Below are 19,012 nucleotides of genomic sequence, written 5' to 3'. Positions count from 1 at the left end.
TTCGCCTGGACTCTAATCAGGTGGAGCCACGTGGCTTTTTTCTCCCTCTTATACAAAAAGTCAACATAGTTTTATGTAATTGAAGTCTGAATGATACGTAATAATCTCTCATATATCAGATTATAAATTTTAATATTTTATTTATGTACCTATATTTCATTTATAAGTGTGATAGATATAAAATATTTAAATTTTAGAAGTTAATAAAATGAAATAAAAGTGATATTTAAGTAAATACTAAAATACCTCATATATAAATATAATGATATCTTTAGATAATTTTCCGATATATATTCCATTAATGGCTTCCTCTTCCGGATTGTCTCTTGCACGTCCTGCCTTCTTCCATGTGGGAGAAAAGATTTACTCCTCCGCTTGCCAATTTAGTCTTCATGAGTATTAATCACTGCAAAAGGCCGAAACTTTACAGTTTCTTCTCCTCCCTTCTTCTTCTTCTTCTTCTTCTTCTTCTTCTGTCGCTGCTTGCTGTAATAGGGGGGAAGAGTGGGAAGGACCCGCGTGGGAATGGGTACAAACCACTTGAAAAGGACCCAGCACCTATAAATCCATATTTGTTACGAAGCCCCACATCTGAATGGCTTTACCGAAGTTCTTTTGGGATTGCGACAAACAGGGCGACGAAATGAGGAGTAATCGAGAGTGAAAGAAACCTCAAGGCATGCCTTCTTATTGACTTTTTGGTACTGGGTAATTTGTAGAGAATCGCGTACTTTTTAGTTTTTTGTTTTCGGTATTGAAGTCAGATTGGGCCAATTATCCACTTTACATATAGCGGAATCAGATTTTCTGGAGATTTATTCTGGTAATTCTTTGTTCTATGGTTTGTTGTTGTGATTACGAATTGGGAATTGGGGTGGGAGGAGGTTTGTTGAGTTTTTATGGGATTTTATCCTCTAGGTTTTGGGTGTTTGATGATCTATGTATTGATCAAATTCTTAATTTACATAAAATCTTTGGTAATAATGCGCAGAGTTACCAGCAACCTTCTTTATATCATGCATTTCTCATTTGATAAGTGGTTATTTTTTATATATGATTGTTAAAAATGATAGAAATATGGATGATGATGAATTCACTGAGAATTCTACTACTGTTTTATCAATAGAGGACAATTTGAACTGTTTCAGAAAATTTTTTGCTCGGCTTTTTGACAGTTTTTTCTTAGCTGAGGCCTGATTTTTGAGACAACATATTTCTTCTTGTAATTTTTTTAGAATTTGTATGATTTTCTTGCCTTCAATTGTGGTGAAGGGTGTGATGATTGTTTTTTCTACATTTCTGGATCAAAAGTTTATCTTTTGATCATTGTTTAAGTCATTTTAAACTGGTTAAAGTTTGAGAACACGGATTTTGGCGATGATGGACAAATATTAGCATGACGTGGAAGAATTTTGTTCAATAGGCATCCATCCCTTTCACTTCTTTGCTTGGTATCATATTTTCAACTCAAGAAGTCGTTTGCAAACTACCGTTATGCATCATTAAATTAGGTATGGAAAATAGTTTTTTTTATAAAAGTATACGAACCTGGTGATCTTTCAACAGTTTGGTTTTACTTGTGTCAAACATCACATCTACTATATTGGTGTGAGTCAATGGATGGTATACTTTCTTTCTAATTCTCTTGTTTGATTGATGAACTAAAAGAAAATTGACTTTGTGTTGACTTGTGTTTTAAATGGTACTTTTCTTGACAATTTTTTTCTTTCTTTTTGACTATTTTGATCCTTTCTTGTAAGATTGAATAGTTTGTGAAAGCGCAGATGTTTAGTGGCGGTAGTGGGTGTTAATTTCTAGTTTGGAGTTCTAGAAAACCTATAGACTCAACAAACATATCAATTTTCATCTTATTACAGATTGCATATGTTTTTTCCTTAAACTATAAAATTTTTTTGATCCTGATATGGCAGAACAGTCGGGCTTTCTTCGATGGTGGAATTTTAAAACTTTATGCATAGATAACCTTAGTTAATCAATGTTTCAATTAAGTTCTTGGCATGCTTTTTAATTGTTCAGTGACCAACTTGGTTAGAAAATATTAGAAATGATCTTTCTTTATTAGAATTAAACGAGAATTTGACTTTTAACATAACACAATGGAGAAAAAAAAAATTCATATAGCCGACCCCACGTAGTGGGAAAAATGCTTGATGTTGTTGTTGCAGTGAACAACTCATTTAGGCTCCATTTGTACAATTGCTGCATTGCATGAAATAAAATCTTCTAAATCTCTTATAGAAAATAGAATTACTTCATAATTCAATCTTTATGTTTATGAAGTCCTACAGCGCCTACGTAAAATGGTGAATTTCTAAGCTTATATCTCATATAAATTGAGGCTGCTTTTTAAAAAGTAATATATAAGTGACACAACCAAAACCTTACTTCTCAGAAACATGCTTGTTTACAGTTCTTTCAGTAGCCTATAACCTAAATATTGTTAGTGATTTAGGTACATAATTGATAACCAAAGAGCTCTCAAGTGGTATGGTTGCTGATTCCTATAGTAGGGGATACATGTTTGAATTTGTCTTGTGACTCTATTAATCAAATAATCTCTAACTCCTTACATGAGATTTAATCAATAATCGGATTGTGCCGACATCCATACTCATATATTACTAGCCCTATGCCCTTCTTTCAATCAAGAAAATAATTAATATTATTATGCTTAAAAAAATAAATACTTGATAACAATTCTGATATTTTGTTCATTTAAGGGTAAAGTTTGTATAAGTGCTTCAATAAGTCTGCTCAATTTAATCCACAATTTTTTTTAAGTGATTCATGTTCTTGTTTATGTTTGCTTATAAACTTGTTCAAGTACTTGATTTGCTTTCAAAGACTCTTTATCTACACCAATCAGTGAACCTTGATTAAATCTCTCCTTTTGTTCAAACTTGGTAGGAAATAATTGAATCAAGCTTTTGATGAATTTTGAAGTTTTTCTAAGCTGTAGCTTGGTTTTCCTTAACGAAGAAAGCTTGGGCAGTCTTATATACTCTGCCTGTCTCAGTTATTTACACACTTAGTCCCAATGATTTTGAATGTTGCTTCGAAATCCTCATTGAAGAGTCTGATGTTTTTGTGGGCCGTGAAACTCTTATTTGTATCTGTTCCGGTCTGACATATTATAACTTTTTCTTTTTGCAGGATATTTTGAATTTTCATGTGAAAAAAGTCTCATAGAATGGGTTGGCTGAGCAAGATTTTCAAAGGTTCAAGACATAAAATATCACGAGGGCAATACCGTGGGAAATCTAGTGATAATGACAATTGGAATGAAACCTCAAATTCTTTGGTACTTACATTGCCCAACAACTACTCACCTTCTCCTTTTTGCAAATATTGAAACCTTTATTTGCTTTTAATGTTCTTAATGTCCAGTTAAACTGTAATACTTGAATATATGAAAACCTTAACACTTAATAGAGGACAACCGTTTCCTTGGGAAAGAGAGGTTAGTGAGATACCTTGTCTTGGGAATAATTTCCTTGAGCTTTTTCATCTTCTTTGTAGCAGTAGAAAGCTCCTGCAAAAGAGGTATCTAAAGAAGGCTTATCTACTTTTGGGGATTTTTTTTTTGGAAAATCTGCTCTTTTACTGGAATTTTAAAATACTTCATAAAACACTTTTCCCACAACTTAATATCCTTTATGAAATCCCCCCTTCGAGGCTTCTAGAAAAAATTTCAATCAAACTTTATTTCTTCAGAAGAGGAAGTCCTACTAGTTGCAGTAGTCATATATCTTCCAAGCGTCATATTGAATTAGTTGCTCTGTTTTGTACAGGATAAGTTTCTGTCTCGTGTAAAACTCTGTATGTGTTCATGGTATCAATTCTTGTTGAAAGCCATCTGCTACGCAGTATCCCACATGATGGTTACCATTTAAGACAACAAATCTTACTCTTATTGCCTGGTATTCATCCACATACTTGTCATATAAGCTTTGGGATTATCACAAAAGGAAGTTATAAAATTTAGTCAACATTCTTAAATGATTAAATGATTTAGAATTATTTTTCTAATATTGTGTTGTTATTAGTTATGAGAAATTTTGTCAATGCTACTTAGAAATATTAATGTATCTACTTTGTAAGTACTTTACCCATGATAGCAAAATTGTGAAAGCAACACACATATAGCTTAGGGATTTTATTGTGTGTACCCCCCTTAAAAATTCAAATTATGATATCATTGATGTGGTACATCTTTGGGTCTAAGGTTTAAGAAAAAAGAATTCACAATTTGTATATTCTCGACTATTAATTTAAGGTAAGATTAGTCAATTTTGATATAAAATTGAAAAATATGCTTTACTCATTCCAAGCATTAATATAAAAGTCATGAAATCTGAAACACGATAAAGTTTTGTGATTACGAAGATTGACACCATAAAACAAAATTACAAATATCAAACTTGATAAAACTTCAATCATGCACACCAACCAATAATTTAACAACATGGAAGAAAGATAATGAATAAAAAATAATCAAATGGAGATCTTTTACATGCAAAATGGTTCTTTTTATAACTCGAAAAAGACCCAAAACAAGAAATTTCTTAGAATCCTCTAGAAGCTAGCCTAATACTACAAGTTTTAATTTAGAACATTTGAATTCCACCAAGTATAACAAATTTTTACTCTTAGTTTCAGCAAAACAATTAATTTACAATTTTAAAGAAGAAAATCACAAATGCGATAGTGCCATAAATAGCGGAGTTCCCTTAACAGGAATAAGATGAGTTCAACTATTGCAAGAACTTGGATTTAGTAAACCAAATCAAAGTGAACATGCAACTAGATATTTGTTGAAACAATGAAATCTAAATAGGTGAATTAAAAAATCCAATAGTTGAATGGATTAGACTTGTAGTCGTAAATCAAACTTTAAAGTGATAATCACAACACTGGAGAACATAACCCATTCCTAATGAGATAATCATCAAATGCATGTTTTATGAAAAGATAAACTAAAAAAGGAAGAAAATTCAACTCAAACTCATAATGCTCATCTCAATGTCCACTTTTTTGATGAGTATACATTTTTAGATTTTCATAAAATCAGACTGACAGAAAAATTTGGCTTTAATAAATTCACATTTGATATTTATCAAGTATGGGTATAACTACTATGCTTTTTATACGGTAATAATGAATCATCACAAATGGATTTATCTTGAAAATTAATAAGATATTAATAATGGATATAAACTCATAATTTATAATAGCTTTAGGAACAAACTTAATTGATCTGTCTAATAAAGTGCTTGATGTGTATAAAAATAGAACAATCCAAAGTACTGACAACTGATTTATAAAATAAAATAAAATAAAATAAAATAAAATAAAATACATTGACGATTGGACTAATGCTATTACTTCTTTGGATTTCAGTGTATAAGCATTCATCTCAATGTGCCGTAAAATGTTATAAATGAAGTTTTATAAAGGCTCCTATAAATTTTGTACTAAAAAAATTATTTTAAGAAGTAGTAAGAAAGCTGTCCCAAACAAAATCACTATCTGTAATCACCTAAATCTGATCTCGCAAAAATTAACTAGAATTTTTGGTAAATATGCTATACTTGAAATTTTAGTTGTTTTTACATTCCGTTAATCTTTTGGAACTTTTGTTCTTTACTTATAATGTTACCCAAATGGAGGTTCAAGAGCCTCACATTCTATTGCCTCAAGTTTGTGAACTAATTTCTTTTGAATGGATTATTTAGTAGCCATACTCGGGATATGAAAGTGAAGATCTGGATCATGCTATTGCACTTTCCCTTTCAGTGGAGGACCCAAAGAATGCAAATGCCACTGGTTAGTGTTATGTTTACTATTTATATTTACTGAACGCCACTACTTAATGTTTGTTCGTCTCTCCCCCCTCCTTTTTTTCTTTGTCCCACTCTTCAATATAATTTGGGCTATAATTACCTTATTGTTGTTACAAAAGTAAGAAATCCTTCGATCCCACCTTACTGATATAATTAAAAGATCTGGGGAACAGGACATAATAGCTCTTGAGAGTATCAAGACTATAAATATTAGAATTTGCTCTGTTTTGTTGAAAACCTGAAGTGTTTACATACTTCATTGTTCATTTTCTTTGCAACTCAGTTAAAAAATATAATATACATGCACTATTTCTTAGATCATCCTCATTAACTTTATCTCAATTATTTGGGGTTAACCTTTTTGAATCCTCCTGTTTGTTAATAAGCTCTTCCTATTTTTTTCACACAACCATCTTAATCTTCTATGTTCTATCACACCCAACTTGGCTACCTGCAATGATAAAGACCTTAAAGCAATTTATCATTGATGTTGATGTTCTACTAAATTTAGAGCATTTTGAAAGCCAACTATCTTTAGTTATTATTTAAGTTAGATATATTGTTTTATTTTATATAAACTTAAGGAGATATTATGCCATTTTTTTGGTCATATTGTTCTTATAAATAGTCATTGTATTTCATTTATGACTTTATAAATGATTGCATTAACCTTCATATTTGTTTCGCAATAAATTCATACTAATGCAATGACAATGGTGGAAGATTGACTCGATATCCTATAAATTTACTTTGAAATGTATCACTTGAATGGATAAAAAAACTTATCCATCAAGAAACATTTAACAAAAAAGTCACATCGATGTATTTAAAACGTCTCAAATAGTTGTGAAAGATATTTGCATCATCAGGGGATTGATCTACGACCCGGTTGGTCGAGTGAAAGCGAGCATGCAAAGTCCTTGACACATGGATAATAATAGTTGATGTGTAATACTCACTTCAATCATGCTCACAAAAAATCAAGGGCAACTACACTGAGCAACACATCCATGAGTAAAGCATTAATAATACACAATGACGAATGCTACGGTATTCCTGCAATCAACATTAAAATATAAGCAAACATCTTCAACCATACAAGCAGCGGCGATTGATTACGCAATGAATTGTCAACTAAGAGGTGTTTGAAGAATTTGAAGTGAGTGTAGCTTGCATACAAGTAATGCCACTGCAGTCCGTATGCAAGCAAGGGTCAAGAACCCGCTATGAACATAAACACTTGCAAACAATTGGACTCTCTGCAGGCATGAGTAAGAAGATTGCAGTGAGTGCTACACACTATATGCAGACAAAAGCAACTAGCCTGTGATAGATGCAAGCATCTACGAGTCAATACAAGAAATTTGTCGTGTAGACAGCGGTCTGCATATGACGGCTAGTGACCATTGGATATCCACTGACGACTTGCAGACATATTCAACAAATCTTGCATGGTACGACAACTCATATGCAAGAATCAATGAGCGACCCATAGCGTAGTGCTACAACCCACTCACAAACAATGTTGAGAGATTCATTCTCAATACATTTCTTGCTAGTTAGAACATTGCTCGTGTCCTCTAACTAGTAGTTTCGCTGCCAAATGACACCAAAGGTAAACAGTTATGACCAAGACTCTTTGACTGAGTGGTTTTGCCGCCAAATGACACCATTAAATTACAGTCATGGTCAGAGCCCGTTTGTTCTCCAACGGTTTCAAATATTTGAGTAATGAATAAATATGATATGACTGATAGGGCACAAAACCCTCTATTATCTAATGTTTCTTCAAATTTGTTCATTTATGCAAATATTCACCCGATGTCTACAAAGTATCCTTGGATGAAGCAACCAATGGCTGTCGATGAGGATCCTTTGGTCAAGTTGGGTTGACTACCTCCTCTGACCAAGTAGATTAGGGACTATGATGACCCGGGACGACGGAATCATGAGATCTTGGTCGGGTCTATCATCATTCCTCCCACCATCCAATGTAAGGTGGTGAATTTCTAATTTTAAATACCAAATTATGCTGCTACTATACGCTGGATATTACGTATCTATTTGACGACTAACCTTATTCGAAAGTTCTCTCTCGATATTGGGAGAGGTAATTAACTATAGGGCTTGTGCCTATAGGAAACTTGAATTCAGATCATCAAGTCCTTGCAATATGAGAGCGAAATCTTTGGGTAATGTCTTATTCAAAACCCAATCTGCCTTCTGAAAATTTTCCTCAGAACTTAAACGTTAAAACTCTCCTCGACGACCCGAAAAAGAGAAAGAGACCGCAGAGAGGCCGGGGCGTGAATTTTCGGAGCCCACATACTGCGAGCGGCACTTGAAAGAGATATTGCTAAAATAAGGTGCATATTATGTGTGGAATGCTACATCAGCGTTATTATAACTATTAAACTATAAGAAGCTTTGATTTGTGAAGGACCAAGTTGCAATTCCTTTATGATATGAAAGGCTTTTGAAGGGAAGGATTCCTTGTTAGGAGCTTTCCAAATTTAAGACAGCTTATTTGAGTTTGAATGAAGTTGTACGAATCTTTCAATTTTTACATTTCTCTCATTCTATTTCTCAAAAGAAAAGGAAAAAAAAAAAAGAGAGAGAGAGAAGAAAAATATGCACTTATGGTCTGTTTTCTTGAAACTGATCCAGGGTTTCAAAAGTAGATCATGAAATCAGACCAGCACCGAAGAAAGACCTCAGGAGGAACAAAATTTCTCGTTTGCATACATTAAACCTTCCTCAGTATAACTGATTATTGTCAAAATGATTCAAACTATTTCGAGGACAATATGCATTTTGTTGCAGTGGCCTTTTTCACGAACCTATGTAAAGTTAGGTTGCTTTTTCCCCTATATTAGTGTTTATGTTATTTTCTTTAAGAGTTTTGTTAGTGCTGAGTTTGCTTGTAAAGTCTATCATGCTTGTTCTCTATGTATACGTTCACTCCTTTTCAATGTTTTAATATTTATAAACATTTTTCACCTTCAACCTGTTGCAAATTCATAACGAATTAACATGCTTGGTCTAGTTTGTACTCTATTTGACTATTTTTTCCTATTACGTTTGCTCATTTGTGATACTTGATTGTTCATCTGAACCAATTTGTAGACTGTTTTTCATGTCCTCTTTATTGACCAGCTTTTTTATTTCTTTATAGAATTTGAATTTGATGTGGACGAAGATGAACAACTTGCTAGGGCTTTGCAAGAAAGTTTAGATATTGAATCACCTCCCCGACAAAGTATAGAATCACCTCCTCGAGACAATGTAGAATCGCCTCCTCAACAAAACATAGATTCGCCTCCTGAACAAAGCTTAGAATCACCTCCTTGGCAAAATGGTCACATCTATCAACCATCATCATTCTTCGTCCACACGAAATCGAGGTATTGCTTGAAGAACTATTTCTTGCATGCTCCACTTCTGAATTTTTAGTGTTTGTCTATATGATTTGTGATCATAGAATGATAGAAATGTTTTTTTTTTTTTTTTTTTTTTTTTTTTCGGGGTATTTTTTTTTTTGCTTTCTTATCGAGGATTAATTTTTCTTTAATTTTAGAGTTTGAGTGTCACTATTACAATATTGTCAAGTATGTCTAAGTTAGAGAATTAAATACAATAAGGGCTAGTACATTGAAAGTTTATAATGCTGAAAAGATTTTCTTAGGATGTAGCAAATGGGCTGATGTGAAGTTATGGGCCATAGAAAACTATGATCTAATTCAAATGTGTTTGGTATGTTGGAAACATGATTTCATTAATTGACCAGGAAAATAAAAGAAATAAATAGAACTCTTCTCATGAAAGAGCCAAAGCATTTTTATAAAGCTGTGCTAGCATTTGTTAAAACTTCATTGCTTATACATCACCCCAAACTACGCCCATAATTTTTTATTATTGGTCATGGTAGTGATCCAAAGTTGCAAATCTTACTCAATCAAGTTTAGGTGGGTCAGCAAAATCATCCTTTGTACTTGCTGACCAATCTTTTGTCTTCACAATTTATGATGATTAGTCGGACATAAATACCATCTTTGTTCATTTCGTATGAGCATCGATAAATTATTTGGGCACTCCTAAATTGATCTTACCAAGTTGATAAATAGGCCTCCTGGAAAGTTCATTTGGAAGATTATTTGGCTAAAAATTTTACAAGGAGTTCTAAAATTGAGGATTCACTGTTACTAATAATCTCATTGCTAGATTTTCTATCAAACTTAAAACTCAGCCAATTATGAGTCTATAAATAGGTTTCTTGAGGCATGCAACTTCTTTTGGCTTGATAACATTTCCCTTCTAGTTTCAATTTTGTAAGTGCAAGTTGAATGCATGATTCTTTCAAGTGAGTACACCTGCGACTACCTAATTTCAAAGTATGTCATCTCCTTGTACCAACATGAAGTTTATTTTTTCTTACTTTGGTAATTATTTTCTTTATTATATTTCATTTACAATGACTTATTTAGTACTCTTGATGTTAACTCATTGTACCAACAACAAAAGTGCACCTAATTTTTCTTGCTGATTTAATGTTTCTAATTTTTGGTTGAAACTATCGAATTATTTTGATCATTATACCTTTAGTTGGTTTACATTCTAGTATTGTCTATCTACATTTTAAAAAGTTATTTAATTAATAAGTGATTTGCGATATGTGAATCTTCAATTTTTCGTTGCATGGAATGTTACTGCGCATCCTATTGGTTGCATTATGAGACTATAACCTTGAGTCATCCTGCATCTTTGCCGTCTAAGCTAGGCCATGCTCGTCAAAATTTTCCTTTTCTATGCTTTTAAGTTTTGAAGTTCCTGAAATAAGACAGCCATAACCTCTTTCGATCCATAGGACATGAAACTAACATTATCCCGGTATCTTTTGGATGGTTTGTTTGAATATACTGATTCTCAGTGCTTGTGCAATATAAGGAAATAATTAAATTCAAATGTCTTATGGGCGTTTAATTTCAACAGAAAACAATGCTAAGCACTATTTTTTTTTTGGAGAACCCACGGTGGGGCCTACGCGTTAATCATGATAAGAAGTATATGTTCTTAGAGGATCAGAAGCTCACTAAAAGAACAACATTTGAGATAAAACCTAAGAGCTTTAGATACTACCTAATACAGGAAAAGAAAAGACAAAACAAGAAAAGGCTAAACTCAAACTGCCCAAAAACAACTCCAAGTAGAGGAAAGAAACAATCCAGCAGTCATCGACATAACCAGAGTAAAAGAGACATCCAAATCCGAAGACCAGAGATCCAAAAAGTGGCACCACAGCAACAACCCCAAGGATCCAAAGCAGCAGCCACCAAGCCAACCACAACAAAGTTATTTTTTAGATTTCCTCTTTCTTCGTTTACCCATCCGAACAATAGTATCTCGCATACCCCCATCCTTTTCAAACACTTCCTCTTCATCAACATCAAAAGAAGAAGATGAAGAGCCATCGAGCCAATCAATTTACGCCTTAAAAACGAGTTCTCCAGTGAATCATTTTCAAAATTTATCATTGCATGGTCACAGATCTAGCTTTGTTGAGCTACAGCATCAGCTTCATTGCATGACCTTCAACCATTCTAGCTTTTGTGCTCTATTTCTTGTTAAACTATAGTACAATTATATGGAAGTATGTGGTTCTTTTTATTTGTTTTGTTTTTCTAGGTTTTTTTTTTTACACTTTTTTCCTTATTTTTTTCTTTTTGGGGGCTCGGACTGACAATATTTGGTGTAGGATTTGCGCTGGATGCAAGAATGCAGTTGGTCATGGGCAATTTCTTAGTTTTATGGGTGCTATTTGGCACCCAGACTGCTTTCGTTGTTATGCTTGTGATCAACCAATAACTGATTATGAGGTAAGCTTGTGAAAGTGCAATAATAAAGTTTCTTCAAGAACTTCAATTTTATCTCATGGTTCTTTTTTGTACAGTTCTCTATGTATGGAGATTACCCCTATCATTTGTCTTGCTACCGAGATCTGTATCACCCAAAGTGTGATGTTTGTAAGCAATTTGTAAGTTTTCACCATTTCCATTTACTCATAAAAAAGAAAAAAAAACATACAGACAGTTTAACCTTTCATTTCATTGTTTCTCAACAAGTTTTTCAAGTTATTTTGAGATAATATAGCTTGTTTGGTGAGTTTTTCAGAGTAACATAATTCATTGTAATTTGACTGATGGCAATTTTTTTTTTTCATTTTCTACATTCAAATTAAATTAGGTTACAACATGATATTGGGTGAAAGGAAATGAAAGCTTAAAAATCATTTGATACTTCCATAGTTGGGTTCTTAATTATTAGAGTATTAGAATATATTAGTATTAAGTTTGTATTTATGAATGATGAGGTGTAACATTCTTATTGGCTATTTGTTCTTAAGCCGTACATAGCTCAGTTTATATAAACTCTGTATCTTCTTCCCTGAGTGACATGAAAAACAGTTTTCTCTTATCTCCTCCTACATTCTGTTCGGCTCTCTGTTCGGCTCTGTCAAGAACAAGCCATCCTTACATTTCTACATGGTATCAGTTACAGGTTCTCTGAGATCTTGATCAATGACTGAGTCTGCCTCCTTCCAACCCTCCGATGATCATCACGATCATCAAGACTGAGTCTGCCTCCTTCCAACTCTCCGATGAAAGGAAATGAAAGCTTAAAAATCATTTGATACTTCCATAGTTGGGTTCTTAATAACTGCGGTGAAGAGAGAAAATAGAGATTTGGGGAAATGGTTGAGAGGAAGGCAATAAGGGAGGAAATGATGAACATATATAAAAACAACACACATAAACAAAACATAAGAGATGTAAAAAGCTTCACATGAACAAAATTAGAGGCATAAACATGAAAAACATTACAATAGTCTTTAGATGCATTTAGGTTTCAAAGTGACCATTCTATTACAATAGTCTTTATATGCAGAAAGCTTTTCAGGGAAAACAATAGGATCATTACAACCATCAAATGGGGGACATTTGATTTTGATTTGATAGTTTGACTAGAATAATCATTCTCTCCATCACTATGCTGCCCAAAGGGTGATCCACATGGTGTGTTATGTTGGTGGTAAGGTGCATTCTCGTTACGCTTCTGTTGACCTTTATATGCAAAAACACGCGAAAAGAGGAAAAATCGGTTAATTAAGTGACGCGCGCATCAGTGTGGCGCATCAATTGAAGGGTCAAATGACATCCGATTACCAAACGGACTTCGCCGTTGCGATTAGAGCATCAAATTCTTCTAAGAGGGAACCCCTCGCAGTCAATCAGACGAAATCAGCCAAAAGGGACGTCCGACACCCAAAATTGACCTGCGACGTTGCCCGAACAATGTCCGATCGTAAAACGGACTTCGTTGTTGCATTCAGAGCATTGTCAATACTAAAAAATGTAATCACGCGGGGAGATTGGTGCGGGTCTCGAGGCAATGACGTACAAATCGAGAAAATTGATGTGCGATGTCATCCAAATGACATATGATTGCAAAACGAACTTCACCATTCGTTCAGAACGTCGGCAATATGCAAAATAGGCTATAATCTTGCCTAATTAAATTGCGTGTGCAAATCGATGCAAATTCTGAGACAATTACATGAGAATCGACGAAATTGATTTTTTTTTGGGACATTTAGGCCATATAAGGCAAACTCACCCACACAACGCATACAAAAGGACTCGAACCTTGGACCTCTTAGTTGGAAGCCTAAGCTTTCAACCAATAGGCCAAGGAGAGTTGTGTACGAAATTGATTCACTACTATCATTGTGGATTATTATTATTGATAATTTAATTAAAAACATAAATTAATTTTAAAAAAATCAAATAAAAAACAAATTAAATGCTCACCTTGTTCTGTCGAGACTGCCTGGGCGCCAAAAAAAAAATCCCGCAAATCCTGCGAATGTGGATCTCAATCGCGGCTCGTCAGTGCTATGACTCGTCGTTAAATCAAAGCAGAACGAGAACCTCGTTTGTTCCTCTGTTCTTCCACAGTCACAAACACCTTTCTGCCCGATCGATTCCCAATGGCCGAAGTCCTCTCCACTTCAATTAAACAACCTCTCGTCAAGAGCTGCCCCTCTTATGCCCTCACACCCGCTTCATCCGACCGATTATGGCACCCATTCACAAACAAGCCCATCTACAAAGCCGCTGACCACCTGTAGGTCCCCTTTCACAGCCGATTCGACGCCTGGAATTCTCTGTAGAGCACTGTGCCGAACTATGTAACAATCCCTCACCCGTGAAACTATCGGTTGTATGAGTTCTGAATTCAAGAAGGAATATAAATGAGTTCTAAATGTGACCTGAGTATTTTCTTCTTCCAGTTTGTTTCTAATAAACCTGGGTGGAAACAGTATAATTTCAATAATCCACCTGTGGTATTTTCATACATTACATGAATGATAACTCATTCCTGCAAGTTTGTCTCTTTTATCGAATTTCCGTCATCCTTCTTGCAGATTCAACCTAATATGAATGGCCTCATCGAGTACCTGGCACATCCTTTTTGGATGCAAAAATATTGTCCTTCACATGCGCATGATGGTACTCCAAGGTGTTGCAGTTGCGAAAGGATGGAGGTCAGCATCTCCATAAGCCCTGTCAATGTCTTAGAATCTGACATCTTGTCTAAATATATCCCATGAAGAATATCGTTTGAACTGCTAAACTTGTAAATTATTCAATTGCAACTAATCTTTCCGTTTATGTGCATTTTACTGTTGATGCCTTCACATCTAATCTTGTTCTTTTAAATCTCTCTGTATTTTTTTTTTTTGGAACCATGAGTTCAGCTTAGAGATACGAAATATGTCAATCTGGATGATGGGCGGAAGCTTTGTCTAGAATGTTTGGATTCTGCAATAATGGATACCAATGAGTGCCAACCACTCTATATTGATATTAGGGAATTTTTTGAAGGTTTAAATATGAAAGTGGATCAGGAGATTCCATTGCTTTTGGTTGAGAGACAAGCTCTAAATGAAGCCATGGAAGGAGAAAAACAAGTATGAAACTTGCATGATTTTTTTCTTTTCATAATGACTCATTAACCTTTAGAATCAGTTATCTAAGTTATATCTTGTTTCCAGGGACACAATCACCTTCCTGAAACTAGAGGTCTTTGTCTATCAGAAGAGCAAATTGTCAGCACAGTAAGTTCTATTTTGCTTCTATTTGCTTTGGTTCACTGCTATTCAAATACAACTTTATTTATGTTAATGTAATTTATCATTTAGGCTTCGTTTGGGAGGGCTTTCTTACTGCTTCATAAAGCATCTTTTCAGTACAAAAATTAAAATTTCTATACTAGAAAATTGCTTTAAAAAGCAAAAAGAAAGTCGTCCCAAACGAAGCCTTAGTTAGTTTTGTTTTGTTATTGTAAGCAAAAACTTCATTAACATCTAGAAAGTAGCTATCTTTGTCCTAACCTGGCAATCATAAGAAGTCAGTGAACTAATTAACTGACATTCGAAGCTATGATATAGCCACTTAAAAATGTTTCCACTGTTAGTCTTGCAATTCAAGCTTTCATTGGCGATTTAACCTCCACCAGATATCAAGGAGACCAAGGTTTGGGCCAGGATCTAAAGTCATTGAAATGATTAAAGAGCCATACCGGCTTACTAGACACTGTGAAGTAACAGCAATTCTGATTCTCTATGGGCTACCGAGGTACTTCCTTTGCTTTGATCTCTGAAGTTCCAAACTAATAACAATTTTTTTTTTGTATAATTATTTACTGCATAAATTTCGAATTAATTGCCCAAACTTTTTATATGCCATATGAAAAAATGTTTTGAAAGTGGTTTGGTGGGAGTGGTATCTCTCTTTCACATTTAGTTGCCTATACTGTACGTTGGATGCTCATCATTTGGACAATCTTCTCTTGCGCTTAATATTAAAGATCTACAGTTTTAAATGCCAATCATTTCTTATTGTTACCATAGCATGATATGTGCCAAATTTGTTTTTGTAGATTATTGACAGGGTCGATTCTTGCTCATGAGATGATGCATGCATGGCTGCGACTTAAAGGTACATTTCTCTTCTTTCAACCATCAATTTTGCTCTAATTAGCGCACTGCATTTGACAATAATTTAATGCAACTTGTTCTGACTCATTTAAAATAAGAAAGTATAAACGGTAAAATACCCTGATGGTAAGTAACAAGACATATAAAGTCAATGCATGTCCCTTTTTTCCATTTACCTTCTCAAAGCAATATGATAAGGTACTTTTGTGCTGGGATATTCTGATATGTGCAAATGTTCAATAGTAAAGGCAAACTCCTCGGTGCTGAGATCCCATGTTGATTAGTGACTGCATTTGGCTGTGAAGAGTGATTAGAAATGTAATCCGAACTAGGGAAATTTTTTGAGGGGGATTTCATATATAACACTCAAAATTTGTTTATTTATAAAATTACAATCTATATAATTTTTTTTTTGAACTATCAAATCTGTTTGCGACGTCATCCTTACTAATGTTTCTCAAAATCAATTTGGATTCATGCTGGGTAGGTCTCCTATGGAAGCTATACATTTATTGAGAGGTTTGATGGAGAAGTATAGAGAGAATAAGGAGGATCAACATATGATATTTATTGATTTAGAGAAAGCATATGATAAAATTCTAAGAGAAGTGCTATGGAGAGTTCTAGAAAAGAAAGGGGGTAATAATGCTTATATTCAAGTCATTAAGGATATGTCTGCATGAACTATTACTTGTGTTCAAACAAAAGGTGGTTTGATCAAGTTTTTTCCTATTTCAGTTGGATTACATCAAGGATCAACCTATAGCCCATATCTTTTTGCTTTAGTCATGGATGTTCTCACTAGACATTTGCAAGAGGTTGTACCCTGGTGTGTGCTTTTTGCTGATAATATTCTTCTTGTTGATAAGACTAGAGAGAGAGTTGAAGATAAACTTGAGTTATGAAGGTCATCCTTAGAGTCTAAAGGCTTTCGTTTGAGTAGATCTAAAACTTAATATATGGAGTATAATTTAAGTAATAATAGTTCTAGAGGTAGGATTGTGACTTTGAATGATCAAGTCATTAATAAGATTACACCTTTTTAGATATATTGGATTTATTGTTCAAAGTGATGGTGAAATAGATGGGGATATTATTAGTAGAATTCAAGTTGGATGTTTGAAGTGGAGGAATGCATCGGATTTGTTGTGTGATAGAAAAGTGCCCCTCAAACTTGAGGGGAAATTCTATAAGATGGTGGTTAGACCTGCAATGATTTATGGTGCATAATGTTGACCATTAAAAGAGAAGCATAATATTAAGTTAAGTGTTGCAGAGATGAGGATGCTTAGATGGATGAGTGACTTTATTCTTAGAGACAAGATACGGAATGAGCATATAAGAAAGGTTAGAGTAGCTCCAGTATAAGATAAGATTAGAGAGAGTCTCTTTAGATGGCTTGGCCACATAAAACAGTGGCCTTCCAATAACCCGGTTAGGAAAGTAAATGTATTTGATTTGATTTATGTTAAGAAAGGTAGAGGTAGACTTAAATTTACTGTTAGAAAATATTATAAATGATATTTCTTTATTAGATTTAAATAAAAATTTAACTTTTAACATGGCATAAAGGAGAAAAAAGATTCATATAGCCGATCCCACATAGTGAGATAAAAGCTTGATATTGTTGTTGTTGTTGAACTATCAAATCCGTGTTTTTTCAGCACGCCATGATCAGACTATCAAAAATTTCGCCCCTTTCCATGATCAGACTATCAAAAATCCGTGTTTTTTCAGCACGCCATGATCCCACATAGGGGATTTCATTATGAATTTTGAAATTTTGATAAAATTTTGAAAAATGGATAAAATAATATGTTCATTTTGTAAAATAATTAAAATTTTTATGTTTGTAATTGCCCCTTTCCTGTGGTGATAGGTTATCGAGATCTCAATCTAAAAGTGGAAGAAGGCATTTGTCAGGTTTTGGCTCATATGTGGGTAGAATCGGAGATCATGTCCAGCACCGGGAGCAATGTTGCTTCCTCTTCTTCATCAACTTTACCTAAAAAAGGCACAAGATCAGAATCTGAAAGGAAGCTCGGTGATTTCTTCAAAATCCAAATAGAATTAGATCCTTCTCCTGTATATGGAGATGGCTTTCGCGCTGGCAATGAGGCAGTGATCAAGTATGGTCTCAAAACTACTCTTAACCATATAAAGTTGACAACAAGTTTTCCTTGCTAAAAACATAAACACCATTCTTCTGCATCCAAGGCTTCGTTTGGGACAGCTTTTTCACTGCTTTTTAAAGCTACTTTTTAATACAAAAATCTCTAAAAAATAGAAAAAATTGTAGTTTAAAGCTGTCCCAAACGAAGCCTAAATTGCAAAGCTCACACTAATTTACACCATTCAGCAAAGACTGCAAAAACCATATTTAACGAGGAAAAAAGTTCACATGAAAGGTACTCAGCATGTACGACTAATCATTTGTGACTTTGTTTTATATTTTTATAGGTTATAGTTACAATGAATAAAGCTGTTATCATCGTTTTCTATGCATTGAGCTTTCTTGCTAATTTTTTATGGCGTATAAACGTACTTATAATATTTAATATTTCATATATATTACATGCGTATAATATCTTGTAAAGTAAATATATATGACTTGATTTCTTGTTTGATGTATTCTGATTAATATGGGTAGAGATTATTACGTGCGGAGTCCGGATATAGAGAATCGTTCATTTTTGTGACTGTGAACATTAAAAGCGCATTGGTGAATAGTAACTGCACTTTTACCTGCACAAAATCAAACGGTTCTTTGTGTTTGGACTCTGCACGTAAGAACTTCTCCAATTTAGGGCTGTGAATGGGTTGCCTTATATCAAAATCTTATAGATATTCTCATGTCAGGCTTTAGCCAAGAAGAAATGGCAGCAGGAGATTTGGCATGGTTCAATTAATTCCATAGGATTATGTCATGTTGTGCTAGAATTTTTTTTTTAGATAATTTCTAATATTTTAAAATTTGTTTCAGCTTACTATGATTTTTGGATTTATTTTATTTAAATTATGATGGATTATTCTTTTGAATAATTAGAAGTTTGAATTTAAATATTTGTTAGGATTAGATTAGCTTTAATTT

The 19,012-nt window shown here is 33.9% G+C and overlaps 1 protein-coding gene across 2 annotated transcripts; it reads left to right on the top strand.

Annotated features, from left to right (window-relative positions):
* The first annotated feature begins 310 nt into the window (after positions 1 to 310).
* On the top strand, positions 311 to 18,426 carry LOC110115674 (protein DA1-related 1). Of its 2 annotated transcripts, none has more exons than XM_020848981.2 (12): positions 311 to 677; positions 3,175 to 3,322; positions 5,760 to 5,847; positions 9,040 to 9,268; positions 11,617 to 11,737; positions 11,812 to 11,895; positions 14,347 to 14,466; positions 14,680 to 14,892; positions 14,977 to 15,039; positions 15,441 to 15,559; positions 15,864 to 15,922; positions 17,801 to 18,426. In XM_020848981.2, the coding sequence occupies exons 2-12, from the start codon at positions 3,212 to 3,214 to the stop codon at positions 18,106 to 18,108; spliced, it is 1,515 nt and encodes a 504-aa protein (XP_020704640.1). In that variant the 5' UTR covers positions 311 to 677; positions 3,175 to 3,211; the 3' UTR covers positions 18,109 to 18,426. The 2 variants fall into 2 exon arrangements, with proteins under 2 accessions (XP_020704640.1, XP_020704641.1); XM_020848982.2 differs by lacking the exon at positions 311 to 677 and adding an exon at positions 690 to 823.
* Positions 18,427 to 19,012: the final 586 nt, after the last annotated feature.

Source organism: Dendrobium catenatum, unplaced genomic scaffold, assembly GCF_001605985.2.
Source record: "Dendrobium catenatum unplaced genomic scaffold, ASM160598v2 fragScaff_scaffold_1449, whole genome shotgun sequence".
Classification (NCBI taxonomy): domain Eukaryota; kingdom Viridiplantae; phylum Streptophyta; class Magnoliopsida; order Asparagales; family Orchidaceae; genus Dendrobium; species Dendrobium catenatum.
Note: the sequence above shows the minus strand (reverse complement) of the source record. Positions and strands in the feature narration are given on the sequence as shown.